Source organism: Babylonia areolata, chromosome 30 (genome assembly GCF_041734735.1).
Source record: "Babylonia areolata isolate BAREFJ2019XMU chromosome 30, ASM4173473v1, whole genome shotgun sequence".
Classification (NCBI taxonomy): domain Eukaryota; kingdom Metazoa; phylum Mollusca; class Gastropoda; order Neogastropoda; family Buccinidae; genus Babylonia; species Babylonia areolata.
Genome location: NC_134905.1, coordinates 14,834,490 through 14,853,683, shown reverse-complemented (window position 1 = coordinate 14,853,683; position 19,194 = coordinate 14,834,490). Strand labels below are relative to the sequence as shown.

The 19,194-nt window shown below is 42.9% G+C and overlaps 1 protein-coding gene and 1 non-coding gene across 3 annotated transcripts in view; both read left to right on the top strand.

The window, feature by feature from the left end:
• Window positions 1–7,966, top strand: part of LOC143275639 (thialysine N-epsilon-acetyltransferase-like) — a 14,227-nt gene extending 6,261 nt beyond the window's left edge. For both annotated transcript variants that reach the window (XM_076579889.1, XM_076579891.1), the window contains exons 4-6: window positions 2,102–2,170; window positions 3,996–4,156; window positions 7,546–7,966. In XM_076579889.1, the coding sequence (XP_076436004.1) occupies window positions 2,102–2,170; window positions 3,996–4,156; window positions 7,546–7,740 (425 nt within the window). In that variant the 3' untranslated portion in view covers window positions 7,741–7,966. The remainder of the gene's footprint in view (window positions 1–2,101; window positions 2,171–3,995; window positions 4,157–7,545) is intronic.
• Trnat-cgu (transfer RNA threonine (anticodon CGU)) lies at window positions 5,097–5,168 on the top strand. The gene has a single exon. It is a non-coding gene; the product is annotated as a tRNA-Thr (tRNA).
• Window positions 7,967–19,194: the final 11,228 nt, after the last annotated feature.

Sequence of the window (19,194 nt, the reverse complement as noted above, 5' to 3'; positions counted from 1 at the left end):
ATGAGAGATGGCAGGGGAGGGGGTGGGGGGGGGATCTGTGTCCTTAATCCACCAGTTTGTGAGACTGGGATTCAAAGCCAAGACCATCAGATTGAAACTGCACCTTTTCAACCACTTTTCAATTGCGCCTTTTGTCCATAAACAGTTGTTTTTGTTGGTGTGTTTTTTTGTTTTTGTTTTTGTTTGTTGTTGTTGTTGTTGTTTTTTGTTGTCGTTTTTTACTGACAATAAGACATAATTGTTCATGCTTTCATTTTGGGATCATGAGTCCAGATGGGGTGTGGTGGGGATAAAAAAGTAAAATTAAATATGAAATAGAGAAGAGTTCCACCTGGAAAATATTTACAAAAGATAAAGAGATAAAACTCCTCAGTTGTTCTTTCTTGTATCACTTTGTCAGTAGTATGAGAGAAAAACAAAGAGAGAGAGAGAGAGATAGGGAAGGAAGATATATAGTAAGAGAGGAAAGTACAACACAATGCAATGCAATGCAATGAAACACACTACAATACAATCTAGTGCAATGCATTGCAGTACAAAACAGTACAATATAGTACAGCACAGAACAATAGTGGACAGTATGGCACAGTACGATACACCACAATACAGTGCAACATTCCTGTATTGATTTGTCACAGGGACAGTGACATGGTCACTACATGTGTCTTGGAACTCTGTGACAAAAGACCCTTCAACAGCTCTGTGGTCTGTTCACCAGACTTCCCTCCAAGCCAGGCATTGAATCCTCATGACACCTGTTCTGGAGGAAGGTGGCAGAATGGTTAAGATGTTCAGCTGCCAATACAAAGAGTCCTTGAGGGTCTGGGTTTGAATCTTTCTCTTGCCCTTTCTCCAGTATTTGACTGGAAAATCAAACTGAGGGTCTGGTTGTTCGGATGAGATGATAAACAGAGGTCCCATGTGCAGCACACACTTGGCACACTTGAAAAGAACCCATGGCAACAAAAGTGTTGTCCTATGTCAAAAATCTGTAGAAGAAATCCACTCTGATAGGTACACAAATATATGAGTATGCAGTCCAGACCTGAAAAAGCAGGTCAGGCATCTGCCTAGCAGATGTGGTGTAGCATATATATATATATGGATATGTCGGAACGCAATGATGCCTTCTTGAGAAACTGAAACTGAAACATCTGTTGGGTGAAGGACGAAGATTAGCTGATCAACCAGGTCACAGCTGGATGGATGTGGAATGGAGGATAAGGGTGGAGATTAGCTGATCAACCAGATCACAGCTGGATGGAGGTGGAATGGAGGATAAGGGTGGAGATTAGCTGATCAACCAGATCACAGCTGGATGGAGGTGGAATGGAGGATAAGGGTGGAGATTAGCTGATCAGCCAGATCACAGCTGGATGGAGGTGGAATGGAGGATAAGGGTGGAGATTTGCTGATCAGGCAAAAACTCTCCTCCGCAACAGATTTCGAAGAGGCTGGGTCACCCTGAACGGAGGCTACCAGGCACACAGGATCCCATCAGGACACTGGAGAGGAGACACCAGACTACCATCTACCGCCTTCGCACAGGACACTGCGGCCTCCGAGCACACCTGAAGAGTGGCAGCCACATCCCTATGTGATTGCGGCCAGGCTGACCAGACCCCATCCCATATTGTCCAAGACTGCCCCCTGTATGAGAAGATGCGGCAGCAGTCCTGGCCTGGGGGTGCTGACCTCAACACCAAGCTCTGGGGGACGGAAGCCGATCTTCACCGGACGTCCGAGTTTGTGGCATCCCTCGGACTTCGACCCTGACTGCGTAGCTGTCGAACGCAAAAGAAAGAAAGCTGATCAGGCAGCCTTGTTATGCCGAGCCCTGGACACAATAGATATGAATTATCTGCCCCTACAGCCGTAGAAGGCTATGGGACCTTTTACTTCATTTAGATTGGACAAAACAGTACAATATAGTACAGCATTTTTTTTTTCTCAAGGCCTGACTAAGCACGTTGGGTAACGCTGCTGGTCAGGCATTTGCTTGGCAGATGTGGTGTAGCGTATATGGATTTGACCGAACGCAGTGACGCCTCCTTGAGCTACTGATACTGATACTGATAATTAGATTTGACCATCGTTGCAGATTTGAAGAGAGACGCTTTTGGGGAGAAACCGTTCTTCCACGCTTTAGTGGCAGAGTTAGTTCCAGAGGGTAAGAGAGGCAACTGAAGATTTTGAAAATGTTTTTATCAGATGATTTGTTATGCTTGTGGGTGATTAGGTATGCTTTTGGATGATTTGTTATGGTTTTGGATGATTTTGTAATGCTTTTTGAATGATTTGTTATGCTTTTGAATGATTACTGATGTTTTTGAATGATTAGTTATAATGCCTTTGAATCAGAATGATTAGTTATGCTGTTGAATGATTAGTTATGCTTTTGTATGATTAGCAGAGATGCCAACTGTTATGTTTTGCCAAGTTTTGTTACGCTTGATCGGAGTTCGTTCCGATGTTGCGCCAAAGTCAAAATAGTTCTGACGAGTTGATTTTCAACTACATAGCATGGTTACATGCTTTCCTATCGTAACATTGCCCAGATGCTCTAGACTTACTGACATAGCATCGTTACATGCTTTTGTGTTGTAACATTGCCCAGATGCTCTAGACTTACTGACATAGCATGGTTACATGCTTTCCTGCCTAACATTGCCCAGACGCTCTAGACTTACTGACATAGCATGGTTACATGCTTTTGTGTCGTAACATTGCCCAGATACTCTAGACTTATTGACATAGCATCGTTACATGCTTTTGTGTTGTAACATTGCCCAGATACTCTAGACTTATTGACATAGCATGGTTACATGCTTTTGTGTCGTAACATTGCCCAGATACTCTAGACTTATTGACATAGCATCGTTACATGCTTTTGTGTTGTAACATTGCCCAGATACTCTAGACTTATTGACATAGCATGGTAACATGCTTTTGTGTCGTAACATTGCCCAGATGCTCTAGACTTATTGATCACAAGGCCAGGGCAGTCACAACTAACCTTGGTCTCACGTGATGATGCTCACCTAATCGCGTGCGTGTTTACGTTGAAACAGTATGTGGACCAATCAGCTTACTTGTTTGCCTGAACAAGAGAGAACGTGGCTGAATCAAGCTGCGCCTCTGTCAGACAGAGTCTGTGCCCATTTGCTGATGTGGCTCGGAGTCCGAGTGTTCCTACCAAATTCAGAAATTTAATGTTCTGACCAAATTTCCTCATTGTTCCTTCAAACACTTGACAGGGGTTGGTATCTCTGGATCAGTTATGCTTTTGAATTATTTGTTTGCTTTTGGACGATTAGTTGTGCTTTTGAATTATTTGTTATAAATGCTTTTGTATGATTAGTTATGCTTTTGGATGATTTGTTATGCTTTTGAATGATTAGTTACGCTTTTGGATGTTTTGTTATGCTTTTTATTGATTAGTTATGCTTTTTGTTTATTTCTTATGCTTTTGGATGATTTGATATGCTTTTGGATGATAAGTTGTGCATTTAGATGATTTGTTATGCTTTTGAATAATTAGTTATGAATGTTTAGATATGCTTTTGTATTATTATTATGGGTTCCCTCTCACACTCTCTGTTAGTCCACCTGCTTGCCTCTGTGTGTGTGTGTGTGGTGGGGGTGGGTTGGGGTTTGATTGCAAAGGGAGGACTTCGTGTTCAGGCTGTGTGTATGTTTTCTAGCTTTTCTGTTTTTGTTTTCTCTGGGGTGTTTTGTTGTTGTTGTCGTTGTCGTTGTTTTTGCTGTTGTTGCTCTGCTCCAGGCAGGGTGGAGGCTGGGATAATCGGGGAGGGTGAGGAGGGGGGAGGGGGCACGGGGGGGGGGGGGGGTTATTGTAGTGATGTACATGTTTTCATTGCGTTCAGATCTTTCTTTGCCCTTTGTTTACAGTTTGCTTCTTTTTTTTTCTATTACACCCCTCACCCTCATTAAAATAACAGAATTTGACTTTGGGTTGGTTTTGATTGTTGCAGGAAGCAAGGAGGAGGGGAGGCGACCGCTGATAGGCTACGTGATGTATTACTACACTTACAGCCCCTGGTACGGCCGTACCTGCTCGATGGAGGACCTGTATGTGGCCCAGGAACACCGAGGGAAAGGGATCGGCTGTGCCATGTGGGCCAAAGTGGCTGAGGTATGTTGTGAAAAGATGCTGCTGTCGTGCTGACACTAAGTTGTTGTGATTAGTGGTAGTGTAGGTGGAGTGATGGCCTAGAGGAAGCATGCACTTAGCGCACATTAAAGAACCCATGGCAGCAAAAGGGTTGTCCCTGGCAAAATTCTGTAGAGAAATCAACTTCAATAGGTAAAAAGACAAGGAAAAAACTGCAGGCAGGATAAAAAAAAAAAAAAAAAAAAAAAGGGTGGCACTCTCAGTGTAGCCACACGCTGTCCCTGGGGAGAGCAGCTGGAATTTCACACAGACAACTCTGTTGTGACAAGAAAAAGTAATACAATACAATACAATACAAAACAATACAATACAATACAGTCTTTGCTGCTGTGTGCACATGTCAAATGATCGGTATAAGGACAGGCCCGGCGCTTTCTTTTTTGAAGAAGTGTCTGAGTTTGTTCCAATGTACCTTTTATTTACCTGTGTGCAAGCTGAATCGGTAGCGTAAGCAGCACTGACTTGAAGTTGTGTACCTTGTGAATGAGGACAGTTACCACTCTTAAGTATTTGTTAATCATTTCATCTCCTGGCCATTGTTTGTTAATTTCCAGTTGATAAACCACCGAGGCAACCATGTGTTTGTTCTGTATTGTCCATGTATTCTGTGTGGCTTGTTCAGGATTAAAGAGGCTGTGCCAGTCTTGAATAAAAGCTAATTTGTGTTTGCGCATTTCTTCTGTCTTTGCTGCTGTGTGCACATGTCAAATGATCGGTATAAGGACAGGCCCGGCGCTTCCTTAGCTTTTTTTTTAAGGAAGTGTCTGGGTTTGTTCCAATGTACCTTTTATTTACCTGTGTGCCAGCTGAATCGGTAGCGTAAGCAGGCTCTGACTTGAAGTTGTGTACCTTGTGAATGGAGAGAGTTACCACTCTTTACTATTTGTTAATACAATGTGAAGCCTCGGTGGCCAAGTGGTAAGGCGTCGGTCTCGTAAACCGAAGATCCAGGGTTCGATCCCCTGTCGGGGCAGTGCTGTTTGTTTTTTTATGTGGTGTAGCGTATATGGTTTTGTCCGAACGCAGTGACGCCTCCTTGAGCTACTGAAACTAATACAATACAATACAATACAATACAATACAATTGTAGCAGCAGCAGCAGTGATACTTATATAGTGCCTGTCTTTGGTCAGAGCACCAGTAGCAGTGGTGGTGGTGGTAGTGGTAGTTATGTAGCGCCTATCATAGGTCATAGTAGGAGTGGTATTTGTAGTACTCTTTTTGTCACAACAGATTTCTCTGTGTGAAATTCGGGCTGCTCTCCCCAAGAAGAGCGTGTCGCTATACTGACAGCGCCACCTATGTTGTTTTTTGTATTTTTTTACCTGCCGGCAGATTTATTTGTTTTCCTGTACAAGTGGATTTTTCTACAGAATTTTGCCAGGGACAACCCTTTTGTTGCCATGGATTTTTTTACATGTGCTAAATGCACGCTGCACCCGGGACCTTGGTTTATCGTCTCATCCGATTGACTAGCGTCCAGACCACCACCCAAAGTCTAGTGGACGGGGAGAAATTACTGGTGACTGCCGGTGGTAGTAGTAGTAGTAGTGGCGGTGGCAGCAGCAGCAGCAGTAGTAGTAATAGTAGTCATATTGATACTTATATAGCGCCTATCTTGAGTCAGAGACCAAACTCTATTTTAGCGCTGTAGATACATGGATTGAGTGAAATGCACAACAGGCTGCCTACCTGGGAAGAGAGCTCAGTGACTGAGAACTGCTTTTAAGCACTCATCATTCAACGGGCGACTTGATGAGTCTGCTCAGTTTTGCCACAGTTCAACCTTTTTCATGAATTTCAGTCAGTGCTTGTTGCATGCTTGGTGTTATTACGTGGCTTTCTTTTAGCACATTGTTTGCTTCAGTACTGACGTCTGTTACAGTCCGTTTCCCTTTTTTAGTACTTTGTTTGCTTCTGTACTGACGTCTGTTATGGTCCGTTTCCCTTTTTTAGTACTTTGTTTGCTTCTGTACTGACGTCTGTTACAGTCCGTTTCCCTTTTTAGTACTTTGTTTGCTTCTGTACTGACGTCTGTTATGGTCCGTTTCCCTTTTTTAGTACTTTGTTTGTTTCAGTACTGACATCTGTTATGGTCCGTTTCCCTTTTTTAGTACTTTGTTGGCTTCAGTACTGACGTCTGTTATGGTCCGTTTCCCTTTTTAGTACTTTGTTTGCTTCAGTACTGACGTCTGTTATGGTCCCTTTCCCATTTTAGTATTTTGTTTGCTTCAGTACTGACGTCTGTTATGGTCCCTTTCCCTTTTTTAGTACTTTGTTTGCTTCTGTGCTGACGTCTGTTATGGTCCGTTTCCCTTTTTAATTGTTTGCTTCAGTACTGATGTCTGTTATGGTCCGTTTCTCTTTTTAGTACTTTGTTTGCTTCAGTACTGACATCTGTTATGGTCCGTTTCCCTTTTTAGTACTTTGTTTGCTTCTGTACTGACGTCTGTTATGGTCCGTTTCCCTTTTTAGTACTTTGTTTGCTTCTGTACTGACGTCTGTTATGGTCCGTTTCCCTTTTTAGTACTTTGTTTGCTTCAGTACTGATGTCTGTTACGGTCCGTTTCCCATTTTAGTACTTTGTTTGCTTCTGTACTGACGTCTGTTATGGTCCGTTTCCCTTTTTAGTACTTTGTTTGCTTCTGTACTGACGTCTGTTATGGTCCGTTTCCCTTTTTAGTACTTAGTTTGCTTCAGTACTGATGTCTGTTACGGTCCGTTTCCCATTTTAGTACTTTGTTTGCTTCTGTTTCCCTTTTTAGTACTTTGTTTCTGTTTCCCTTTTTAGTACTTTGTTTGCTTCTGTACTGACGTCTTCACACAAGGCAAGGCAAGAAGTGTATTTCATGTGGCCCCTGGGGGCATTGAAACATTACATACATTCATCTTTTACATACATCATGCAAACAAAAAGAGTGATGTCAAAAACTAGAAATAGGTTGATTTGTTCAATCACTCAGTACACACATTGACAAATAATATTTCACTCATGATGCATGCCAAAAAAAATTCCTATCAACTAACGAAATATTAATGAAAAGAACTACATATAAAAAAAACAAAGAATTTAAGTTTTAACAGTATTTTCTTGTTGTTGGTTGGTTTTTGTTTTGTTTTGTTGTTGTTGTTGTTGTTGTTTTTGCTGTTGTTTTTTTGGTTGTTGTTTTTTTTCTCAGAAAACAGTAGAATTTAATGGAATTTGGGTGGATTCTGTAATATCTAGATAAATATTTTTGTCTGATGCTTCCAGAAAAAAAAACTTCTTTTCAAGAAAAAAAAAGAAAAAAAAGAACACACAAACAAGTAGTGAAACTCATCAGCAGTGTCGTTGGTTTACCTTTTTCCAGTTATCCTTAGCCCAGAATTGTTCCTGCATGTCGTGGGCGGTGGTGGACTGGAACAAGTCCTCTATCGACCTGTACAAGCGCCGGGGCTGCATGGACATGACGGAGAAGGAAGGCTGGCTCCTCTACCGCATGGAGAAAGACGCCATGGAGAAACTCATTGCGGAGACCTCACCTAGCAACGTCACCGTAGAATAGGCTGTCTGTGTGCCTGTCGGTGGTTGTGGAGTGTGTATGTGGGTTCATACTTTGTACCAGATATTACCCAGCAATATCACTATGGAATAGTCATGTCTGTTGGTGTCATCAAACGCGTACTCCATCCCTTTTGAAAACAACGTTGAGGCTAAAAAGCCAACAAGCTAAAAGCACTGAATGTAAGAATATCAAGTAAGCGAAACTGAATGTGCGCTCTGCAGTATGGAAAATTATAAACAGTTGTTGGTCCAAAGCTGTGTGTGTGTGTGTGTGTGTGTGTGTGTGTGTGTGTGTGTGTGTGTGTATTGTGTGCGCGTGTCCACACGCATAGGTATGCGTGTGCATGTTCATCGAATGACAGTTTGTTAAACTATTGTTTTGCATAACCTCAGATCTCTCTCTCTCTCTTTATCTGTGTGTGTGTGTGTCTCTCTCTCTCTGTCTCTGTCTCTCTGTCTCTCTCTGTCTGTGTATCTCTCTCTCTGTCTCAGTCTCTCTGTGTCTGTCTCCGTCTCTGTCTCTCTCCCTCTCTCTCTCTCTCTCTCTCTCTCTCTGCAGCAGAATCAGCAGACGTTTGAAATGTTCCATTCTCAAAACGGGTCACAGGGTCTTATCTTTGAGCACATCTTTGAGTGAACATGGCTTTGGAACGGTGTGATCATGTCAAACTGCTGGAGAAGAAAATACCATAAAATAAGTCTTCAAAGACACATTGGTTTCCTGATATGAACATGACAGGCATTCCGAAACCGAACAAAATATAAAAAGTACAAATTATTTACTTAATCATAAGTTTAGAAGAGGAAGCTGGCAGAATGATTAAGACGCTCATCTGCCAATACAGTCTGTGAGGGTCTGGGTTCGAATCCGGCTTTCGTCCTTTCTCCCAAGTTTGACTGGGAAATCAAACTGAGCGGCGTGTGGTCATTCGGATAAGACTGACGATAATCCGAGGTCACGTATGCAGCACGCACTTGGCACACTGTAGACGAACCCATGGCAACAAAAATGTTGTCCTCGGGCAAAATTCTGTTAGAAGAAATCCACTCTGATAGGTACACAAACATATATGCACACACTCAAGGCCTGACGTTGGGTTATGCCGATGGGCAGGCATCTGCCTAGTAGTAGATGTGGTGTAGCCGGTATGGGTTTGTCCGAACTGAACGCACTGACCCGTCCTTGAGAAATTGAACCTCAGTGAAACTGATTGGCGCAGGAACATAATTCTTCGTTTAATTAATTACCACTAAGGAATTCCGCGATAACAGTAACACGATTCCGACATGGTGTGGACTGGGCAGCGACAAAGCCTGCTCGAGTCTGCAGTTTCACTGTTCCAGTTTCAAGTAGGCGTCAAAGCGTATGAACGATGCACAACATCTGCTTTAAACAACAACAACAACAACAACAAAGGAATGAATAAATAAATGAATGAATAAAAAAGAGCATGCACCTGACCATTGCATAAAGCCAACGTGCGCCAAGAAATAAAAATCAGTCAAGAAAATGTGATGATGATGATAATGATGGACTCTCCCGTCGGACCGACGGATGAGTAGGCAGACAGGCTTATCTGTCGGTGTGTGTCATCATATGGGAGAAGAGGCCGATTCTGGATGCGCAGCACTTCCCACAGGTGTTGCAAGAGAACACGTCTCCAGAAGTTGAGCCCTGCTTCCTTCGCTCACGCTTCTCCTTAACGGCCAGCGTTCTCTTGCTTTCAAACGTCTTTATGCCACTAGAGCACAGCATCCTCCAGCGAGAGGGGTCAAGAGCATCAGTTTCCCAGGAAGCGATGTCTCTATCACAGGCTTTGAGGTTTGTCTTCAATGTGTCCTTGAAGCGCTTGAAGGGTCTTCCAAGTTCGCGGTGGCCTTCCTTCAGCTGACCATACAATAGCATCTTCGGGATCCTGCTGTCTGTCATGCGGACAACGATGTCCTGTCTAGCGTAGCTGGCACTGGATCAGCAGGCTTTCGATGCTGGGCAGGCCGCTCCTCTCTAGGATCTGGAGGTTGGAGACCCTCTCTTGCCACTTTATGCCGAGGATCTTTCGTAGGCATCTCTGGTGAAACTGCTCAAGTTGTTGAATGTGACGGCGATACGTCGTCCATGTTTCACAGTAGTTTAACAAGGTGGTCAGCACAACAGCTCTGTAGGTTTTGATTTTGGTGCTCAGCCTGATGCCTTTGTTGTTCCACAGCCTGTTGTTGAGTCTGCCAAAAGCGGAGCTGGCCTTGGCGATGTGCAGCGTCACTTCTGCATCAATGGCTCCGTTGCTGCATAGGGTGCTGCCCAGGTAGCAAAACATGTCGACTGACTTGATCTCTGTGTCATCGATCTTGACTGCAGGTAGGGGGGGAGGCACTGGCGTTCCGTGAGCTAGCTGGTTGGTACATGGACTCGGTCTTGCTGAGGCTGATAGTGAGTCCAAAGCGCCTGCAGGAGGTTGAGAATCTGTCCATAATGAACTACATGTCCTCATGGGTGTTTGCAGCAAGCGCGCAGTCATCAGTGAAGAGGAACTCTCTCACCAGTGCTTCAAACACCCTGGACCTAGCGTGGAGTCGCCGCAAGTTGAAAAGTTTGCCATCTGTGCGAAACCGAATGCAGACGCCCCGGGCACAGTCTTGGAAGGCGTCAATCAGTATGGCAGGAAAGAGAATGGAGAACAGTGTGGGTGCTAGGACGCAGCCCTGCTTCACTCCATTTACCACAGGAAACGGATCCGACATGTCAGTATTTTCCTGTACTCTCGCCAGCATGCCATCGTGGAATGACGCAGTCAGCTGGATTAGGCTCTCTGGGTAACCAAACTTTAGGAGGATCTTCCACAGACCACGGTGATTCACCGTATCGAAGGCCTTAGTCAGGTCTACAAAGACCATGTGGAGCTCCTTGTTCTGCTCACAGCACTTCTCTTGCATCTGGCGTACGGCAAACACCATGTCACATGTTCCCCTGCCTGAGCGGAAGCCGCACTGTGCTTCAGGGATGACTGTGTTGGAGACATGGTCAATCAGTCTGTTCAGTGTGATGCGGGCGAAGATCTTGCCGGCGATGCAGAGGAGAGAGACTCCACGGTAGTTATCGCAGGATATTTTGTCTCCCTTACGTTTTATATGTGGACAATTGAAGCATCCTTGAAATCCTAGGGGACCTCCCCTCTCTCCCAGATAGACTGGAACAGTGCGGTCAGCTTCTCTGTCAGCACCTCGCCTCCATTCTTGTAGATGTCGGCCTGGATTCCATCCGCTCCTGGTGCTTTTCCTGAATTTGCCAGTTTCAGGGCCTTCCGGGTCTCGGCCTTGGTGGGAGGGGCAGCTAGCGAGTCATTGACTGGTAGCTGTGGGAGGGCTGCAATTTCCTCGTCAGATACGGACGAGTCCCTGTTGAGGAGGCAAGAATGTCTTTCTTGTCTGTCAGGAGGGTGGTCTAGTCCAAGGCTCGGACAGGGGTTGATCCTGTGACTTTCGGCCCATACACAGCTCGGATACCATCATGGAAGGTCTTCGTGTCGTGAGCATCAGCAGCGGACTGAAGCTCTTCGGACGTTCTCTCCCACCAGGCGTTCTTCATCTCACGCAGCCTCTTCTGTACGAGTTGCTTGGTTTGCAAGTACTGGTTCTTCTTCCTTTGGCAGTCTTTATCGGAAATGTGATCCTTATGCCGTTTATGCAGTGTGTTCAGGAGCTTGGAGATTCCAGAGTCGTTCTCGTCAAACCAGTCTTTGTGGCTACTCTGTACAAAGCCAAGTGTGTCAGCTGCTGCTGTGTACACAGCATCTCTAAAGGTGCTCCATTCCTCTTCTACATCAGTTGATGCAGGAATTTCTTGGAGAGCTGCTTGGATTTGCTGCTGCAGCACAGCACGCCCATGTGCTCTTGTGCTTGTCCGCTTGTTGGAAGAGGGTGTTGGTGATGGTCAGTCCATGCTGCGCGCAGAGCGAGAGCAAAAGCAGTCCGTTTGAGTTGCACTTGCCAGTGCCGTGCTGTCCTAGGACTTTTGGCCAGGAGAAGTCCACGCCGACGCGGGCATTGAAATCCCCAAGGATGATCAGCCTGTCCTTTCTATCTACCGCTGAAATGTTATTTTTTCTATTGGTGTTTACCGTGATTAGAATAGAACAGAATAGAATATATCTTTATTACCAAGTGTACCGGGGTCACAAGGAATATTGGGGGAAGGGGGGTGGGGTGGATAGTACATAACAAGATATGAACATAAATCGAAAATCATACACAAACACAGATACAGTAGAAATAAGATACATACAAGTGCATTTCAATATGAAACCTTGTGCACACACACACACACACACACACACACACACACACACACCCACGTTTAGGAATTTCTGTGAACATTTTAATGTGTTCGCTTTCTCAGAGGTGTGGTTGTGTAAACAGAGTGACATCGAGAATGCTTTCCCAGATTTTCATGTGTCTACTCCCCACGGACCCAAAGGCATGTTGAACAGCTGCTGGATTCAGTGGACTGTGTATTTCTGAAAATTTGTAAGTCCGTTGCTAATTGTTCGTCTGACATTCTTGCAGCGTTTGTTTATATTGCCCCTGAACGTTCAGTTGTGTGTGGCAAAGACAGTCATGACGGTATTGAACAGTTAGAAAACTGCATGACAGAAGTAATGAGCCGATATCCTGATCTGCCATGGTTACTGTGTGGTGATTTTAATGCACGGACTGCGAGTCTGCCTGATGCGGACAGTGTTGATGAAAACAGACATGCACAGCCATTACAGGATTTAGAAGAATTAATAGAGAATAACCCACTAACGGAACGTAAATCCAAAGATTGTAGTACAACTAGTTTTGGCCACAAACTTATTGAATTGTGCAGGGGATGTGATTTGTTTATTGTAAATGGGAGATCGAAAGGGGACAGTGAAGGAGAAATTACATGTGTAGCAAACCGGGGCAAAAGTGTTGTTGATTATTTTATTTGTTCAAAAATTTTGTTTGACACAGTTACCGATAGGTATGTTGCAAACAGGTGTGAATCAGACCACTTCCCTATTGTTTTTTCACTGGATAACCAAACTGATAACACTACTGATACTGATTTTGTAGACTTTACACTAGAAGAGGAAAACAGGTTCATTTGGAAAGATATGCTCAAACATTTATTGATCATATTCGAGAAAATGAAGAGATTGAACTGAATGATTTTCTGACTGCACTTGACACTGACAAGGACACTGGGTCAGCGTGCCTTGTCTCATTCCTTCAAAACGCAGCTGCCGAAATGAGGTCAACACACAAAGTGCAAGATTCTCGTGCACAGCCAGACGTGGAGTGTGAGCGAGCAAAACGAAATAATACATGCAGCTGAATACGTTCAGGCGGTCTAACGCAAATGATGAGCTTTTTAAATATCTCGACATGAAAAAAGAGTTTAAAGAATTGTGTAAACATTAGCAGGAAAACTACAACGAACGTGTTTTAACGAGTTAAATGCCGCCTGAAATGATAAAAATTATAGAGTGTTTTGGCAAAAGGTTAAAACTTTGATCGCAAGTAAATGGACTCATTCTAATTGGATCTCTCCACATGCATAGTTTGAACACTTTAAGAGTTTGTTAAACATTGAACAGTTGACAGATGACACGGAGTTTAATCAAGAAGTTGAAGATAGTCTTAGTAATCATGTGTGTGAAACATGTGCCGAATGTTTGAGTGCAAAACTAGATGGAGATATTTCACAGTCTGGAATTTGCAACGCTATTCATGCATTGAAAATTGGAAAAGCAGCCGGTCCAGATGGTTTGCCATCTGACTTTTTCCTCCACATTGAAGACACACTTGCTAAATATCTGCATCCCTTGTTCAACAGTTTTTGACAGTGGGGAGTACCCACAGAGCTGGTCCAAAGCTATCATTTTCCCCTTACATAAAAAGGCACCACAAGAAAAACCGATAATTACAGAGGGATTTTTACTATTGGGTATAATCAGCAAGTTATACAGTACAGTAATTAATAATAGACTAAAGATCTTCTGTGAAGAAAATGATATTATCCCTGAAGCACAAGCAGGTTTTCGTAAAGGTTACAATACAACAGACAACATATTCTCATTGCAGTCAGTGGTTCAGAAATACCTTACAAAACAGGGCGGTCGCTTTTGCACACTATTTGTAGACTTTTCAAAGGCATTTGATAGTGTAAACAGACAAAAACTGTTATATCTCTTGCTACAAAAAACAGGGATACATGGGAAAATGTTCAGCACACTTGAAGGCATGTACAAAAGGGTCAAGGCAGTAGTCAGAGTTGGGAACAACATTACAGAATATTTTGATTGCATGTCAGTGGTTAGACAAGGCTGTGTATTAATCCCTTTGTTATTTTCCATCTTTCTGTCTGAGTTAGAAGCTGACTTGGCAACATGTGGAGCAGCATTGACATTTTTGCCGATCCACTTGGAATCTTTTTGTTGATGTACGCAGATGATATCGTCCTGGTCTCTGATTCTTTTTCAGACCTTCAAAAGAAAATTGATTGTTTGGGAAATTATTGCAAGAAGTGGGGGTTGGTAGTCAATATGGACAAAACCAAAGTAGTTGTGTTTTAAAAATGGTGGTTTTATCAAAACATGTGAGAAATGGTACTACTCTGGTAAGCAGGTTCAAGTTGAACCTTGTTACAACTTTCTCGGCGTTGTACTGTGTGCAACATTAAACTGGTCAAGATGTGTAGAAAACTTATCTGGTAAGGCTCTGAGAGCATTAGCAGGGATCAGGAAACCAGTCACTACTCTTTTCAAAATCTTTGATACAAAAGTAAAACCAATTCTGCTATACGGTTCAGAGATCTGGGGGTTTCAGAAATATGATGCTATTAAAAAAGTACATATCAAAATTTGTAAGCTGGGTTTGGGAGTTGGGAGGGATGTCAAAAACAATATAGTTCTTGGAGAATGTGGCAGATTTCCAGTCTACATTGATACATATGTTCGTGTTATGAAATACTGGTGCAGACTTCTTTCTATGCCTGATAACAGATACCCTAAACAATGTTACAAACTGTTGCAAATGCATTATCAATCTGGTAGACGCAACTGGGCAACACGAGTAAGAACACTGCTGTGCACATATGGTTTTGGTTATGTTTGGGAAATGCAAGATCCTGGGAACGTTTTTTTTTTTTTGTTTGTTTGTTTGTTTGTTTGTTTTAATCTCTGTTTAGACAGCGACTGAGGGACTCATTCTATCAAGAATGGCATGACTCACTCTCATCTTACCCTGATTATTGTGCATATCATCCAGAAATAGTGAGAGCTGGCTATGTAGGTCAGCTGGGTGCACGTGAACATCGTCGTGCGTTGTGTTTACTGAGGTGCAGTCGGCTACCCTTGAACAGTATGTCCTATGCCACAGTTCTATGATCCTTTCTGCAAACAATGTGCTGGTCAATGTATTGAAGATTTGTGTCATTTCATGTTGATATGTCCTCGATATGCTGCTCTTCGTAAACGGTTCTTACCCCTTTATTATTATCGATTTCCATCAGATTTTAAAGTGCAGTTACTGTGTACCAGCCGGTCAGCTAAACTGACATTTAAAGTAGCAGTATACATTAATGAATGTTTGAAACTTAGAAAATGAAAGTAAACTTATATTACAACTACTGTAAAATACACTTACGTGTTGTCACATGGAACTAGGTGTGTCTTTTGACGTGCACGTGATTTTAGCAGTAAAAACTTTTTCACTCACTTTATATCTTTTGCTATCTTCCAGCATTTCTCCTGTTCATATGGGCCAGATGGCAATCAAAATCTGAAAAAACCATTATTTTTATTGTTACACACACACACACACACACACACACACACACACACACACACACACACACACACACACACACACACACACGTTTGAACAGAAGCCGCATATTAAATGTGGATGGGGCTGATGACTAGATATTCAGGTAGATGGTTGTTGGTTGCACAATTCTATTTATCACACTGGATTTGTTCGAGAGACAGGGCATTGAGTGCTTTGGGGAAGAAGCTATTGGCGAATCGATTGGTTTTCGTCCTTATACTTCTGTACCGTCGACCAGAGGGGCGCATCTCGAAAATCCCAAAAGCTGGATGTGATTCGTCCTAGCTGATTGACTCTGTTTTGCTTTTTTGAGTAGCCGCTTATAATATGTCTTCTAGAGAAGGTGGATTAGCCCCGGTAATCTTGGTGGCAGTTTTTACGATTCTGTTTGTCATCGTCATGGAAAAGCTGCCCTGTCACTGGTGACGCAATGTTGTCACCGTCATGGAAAAGCTGCCCTGTCACTGGTGACGCAATGTTGTCACCGTCATGGAAAAGCTGCCCTGTCACTGGTGACGCAATGTTGAAACCGCTTGTGGTGTCACGTGTCGCTGCGGCTACAGATACTGAATATGTGAGAAAGATAAAAACGCTCAGCTTGTATCACTGACATAAGCTTACAGCTGGGCTAACAGCAAAGTGAGAGCTTTATTATCAATGGCTTATCCACAGCAATGGGAAGTCATCTGCAGCTTAGTCTTTTGTGAAGGACTATGACTCTCAAACTAGGAGGCAAAATTGCACTGGCTCTTAGTGCTGCAGCCTTGGGGGTTACCTGGCCTTTGGGAACAATCCCAACGCCGTCTGTCCTAAAACCCTTTTGGCCAAGAGAGTGGGGGTGTAACCTGGGCAAGACACTCTCCACAAAATAAAACTCTGGCCCAGATAGTCGGGACAGCAGTTGCTTCTTCTGCTGTTCTGAGAGTCATAATCGGACACGACTACCATACATACCTATGCAAGAGCCCGCTTGAGAACGGAAAAGTGCGATATTATATTACCAACCGCTATGACTTCAGTGGTTAGTGCAGTGCACTGACGACTGGAAGGTTATGGGATCCCCAAGTGTTGTTTTTTTTTTCTTTCTTGAAGGAAGGGCAGTCTCTCAAGACGTGGGCAATGCCAAAACAGTAAACAGGTTAAAGAACAAATGTGGTCGCGGTAGTTACAGCAGCTAACGTGGCATCTCCTTTCTGAGCTGTAGTGGAAAAGCTTTTCGCAACAGTCCTTTTCAGACTACATTTTACCCAGAATCAAGGAATGGTTTTATCTGATGTGATTTATTTTCTTTTAGTCGGACAGCTGCAGGAGAAATGCCATGAACGGAGGAAACCTCTACACCTGATATTTGTCAGCAGATAGTTCAATCTTCTAGAAAAAAAAGACTGTCATCCAGATTATTGAGTTTGATTACCTCAGATAACTGCAACATGCAGGGCACTGTTTACTTCAATGGCTAAACGTTGATTCCTACAGAATTGCCAGCAGGATAAAGCAGGGCTGTGTTTTAGCACCCACATTGTTTGGCATTGCCGTCTCCTTGCTCTTGTTCTACAACTTTGCCACATCCTCAAAGCGTGTTTATTTGTACACTAAAGACACAGCAAGCTCAAGATCTTCAAAGTCAGCCGCATACTCATCCTTTCTGAGTTACAATGAAAAAATGAAAACAACAAAAACATGTACAGCCATCTAATATATATAGCGGAAGTCTCTCATTTTTGCTTAAAATCAGGAATGTAGTTCCCACTGTTGTTCTTTAGAAATTGAATGAGCTTGACCAGATTCTTCTGCTTGTTGTGTGGAGACCAGGGAATGATGACATTCATTTTCAAACAGATCATACAGGTATCAGTCCAATACAGATTTTATATTCCATGACTTGATGATAATACAAAGTATTTCAAGAGATTAGCATTCGTTATTCAGGCAATAGACTATTCTTTTTAGGCCTGTACTTCATTCGGATGAGACGATAAACCGAGGTCCCGTGTGTTGGATGCACGTGAAGAACGCACGGCAACAAAAATGTTGTCCCTGGAAATTATGTAGAAAAATCAACTTTGATTGGAAAACAAATACAGAAAGAAGAAGAAAACAGATGGCACTGTGACTGAAGCGACGCGCTATCCCTGGGGAGAGAGCAGCCCGATTTTCACACACAGGAATCCGTTGTGACAAAAGAGCAGTACAATAAAATACATTACAATACATTACAAAGCAATACGATACAATACAACCAGTAAACACAGTACAATGCAATACGATGCATCAATACAGACTTATTTGAAGAATAAGTCAGTTTAAATGAATACATATCGTATTGCGATTATTCATAGGGGTTGTAGCGTTTTATGTTGTAGCGAATATCTGCACACGCAAAGATCTTGAGTAAGCACTGAGAAATACATTACATTTCAGTACGTCCTCACATATTTTTCTTTCCATTAGTGACACATGCATCGCATTAGTGCTACAGCTCTTATTCTTCGTATGCTGAAATAAACGTACCCGTTTTATAAATATCGAAAATTTAGGTGTGGAGAATAGACGTGATGTTAAAACATAAACCAGTTCTTTCTTTGAATTAACGTCATTTCGCTTTGAGTGATACTAGTCGTGTCATGTGTGTGTGTGTGCGTGTGTGTGTGATAGAGGGATCTTCAATTTAACGCTATTCACTAGACGTGTTATTACACGGTGTGTGTGTGTGTGTGTGTGTGTGTGTGTGTGTGTGTGTGTGTGTGTGATAGAGGGATCTTCAATTTCACGCTATTCACTAGACGTGTTATTACACGGTGTGTGTGTGTGTGTGTGTGTGTGTGTGTGTGTGTGTGTGTGTGTGTGTGTGTGTGAGGTGGTGGGGATGGTGGTTAAAGGGGGGTAAAAAAAGAAAGGGCAGACTAGAATAACGGAATCAACAATCGGTGAACATCTGTGTAACAGCAATTGACAACAGAAACCAAAACAAAAATAAAGAATAAAGATATCTGTAGGCCGCATCATAGAAGCACACCGTATTGGACAATGAAACAGGCATTCAGTAATTTCGAAAAACAATATATGTTTGACCATAAGACAGACTCATGGTGAACTGTCCCAGTAATTCTTACCACCTGTCCCCGCCATGTCACGGCCGAAAGAGTCAGCTGAAAGCAAGCAGCGAAAGCGATGCTCGTTTAATTGGCTCTGTTACCGTTCGGTTGGTGTGTATTCTCACTGTGGCCTAAAGACATTTTTTTCTACTGGTTAATGCGAAAAGACGCGAAAAGACACGAAAAGACGCGAAAAGACACGAAAAGACACGAAAAGACGCGAAAAGACACAAAAATACACCGGAAAAGAATGTGAAAAGACATGAAAAGTCCTGGAATATCTATTCTGATGTCTTTTCAGATGTCTTTTCGCGTCTTTTCGTGTCTTTTCGCGTCTTTTAAGTAAGACACGAAAAGATACGAAAACACATTTTTTTCATATGTCTTTTCGCGTCTTTTCGTGTCTTTTCGAGTCTTTTCGTGTCTTTTCGCGTCTTTTCGAGTTTTAGTGACACATACTAAAATGCGAAAAGACGCGAAAAGACACGCGAAAAGACACGAAAAGTCGC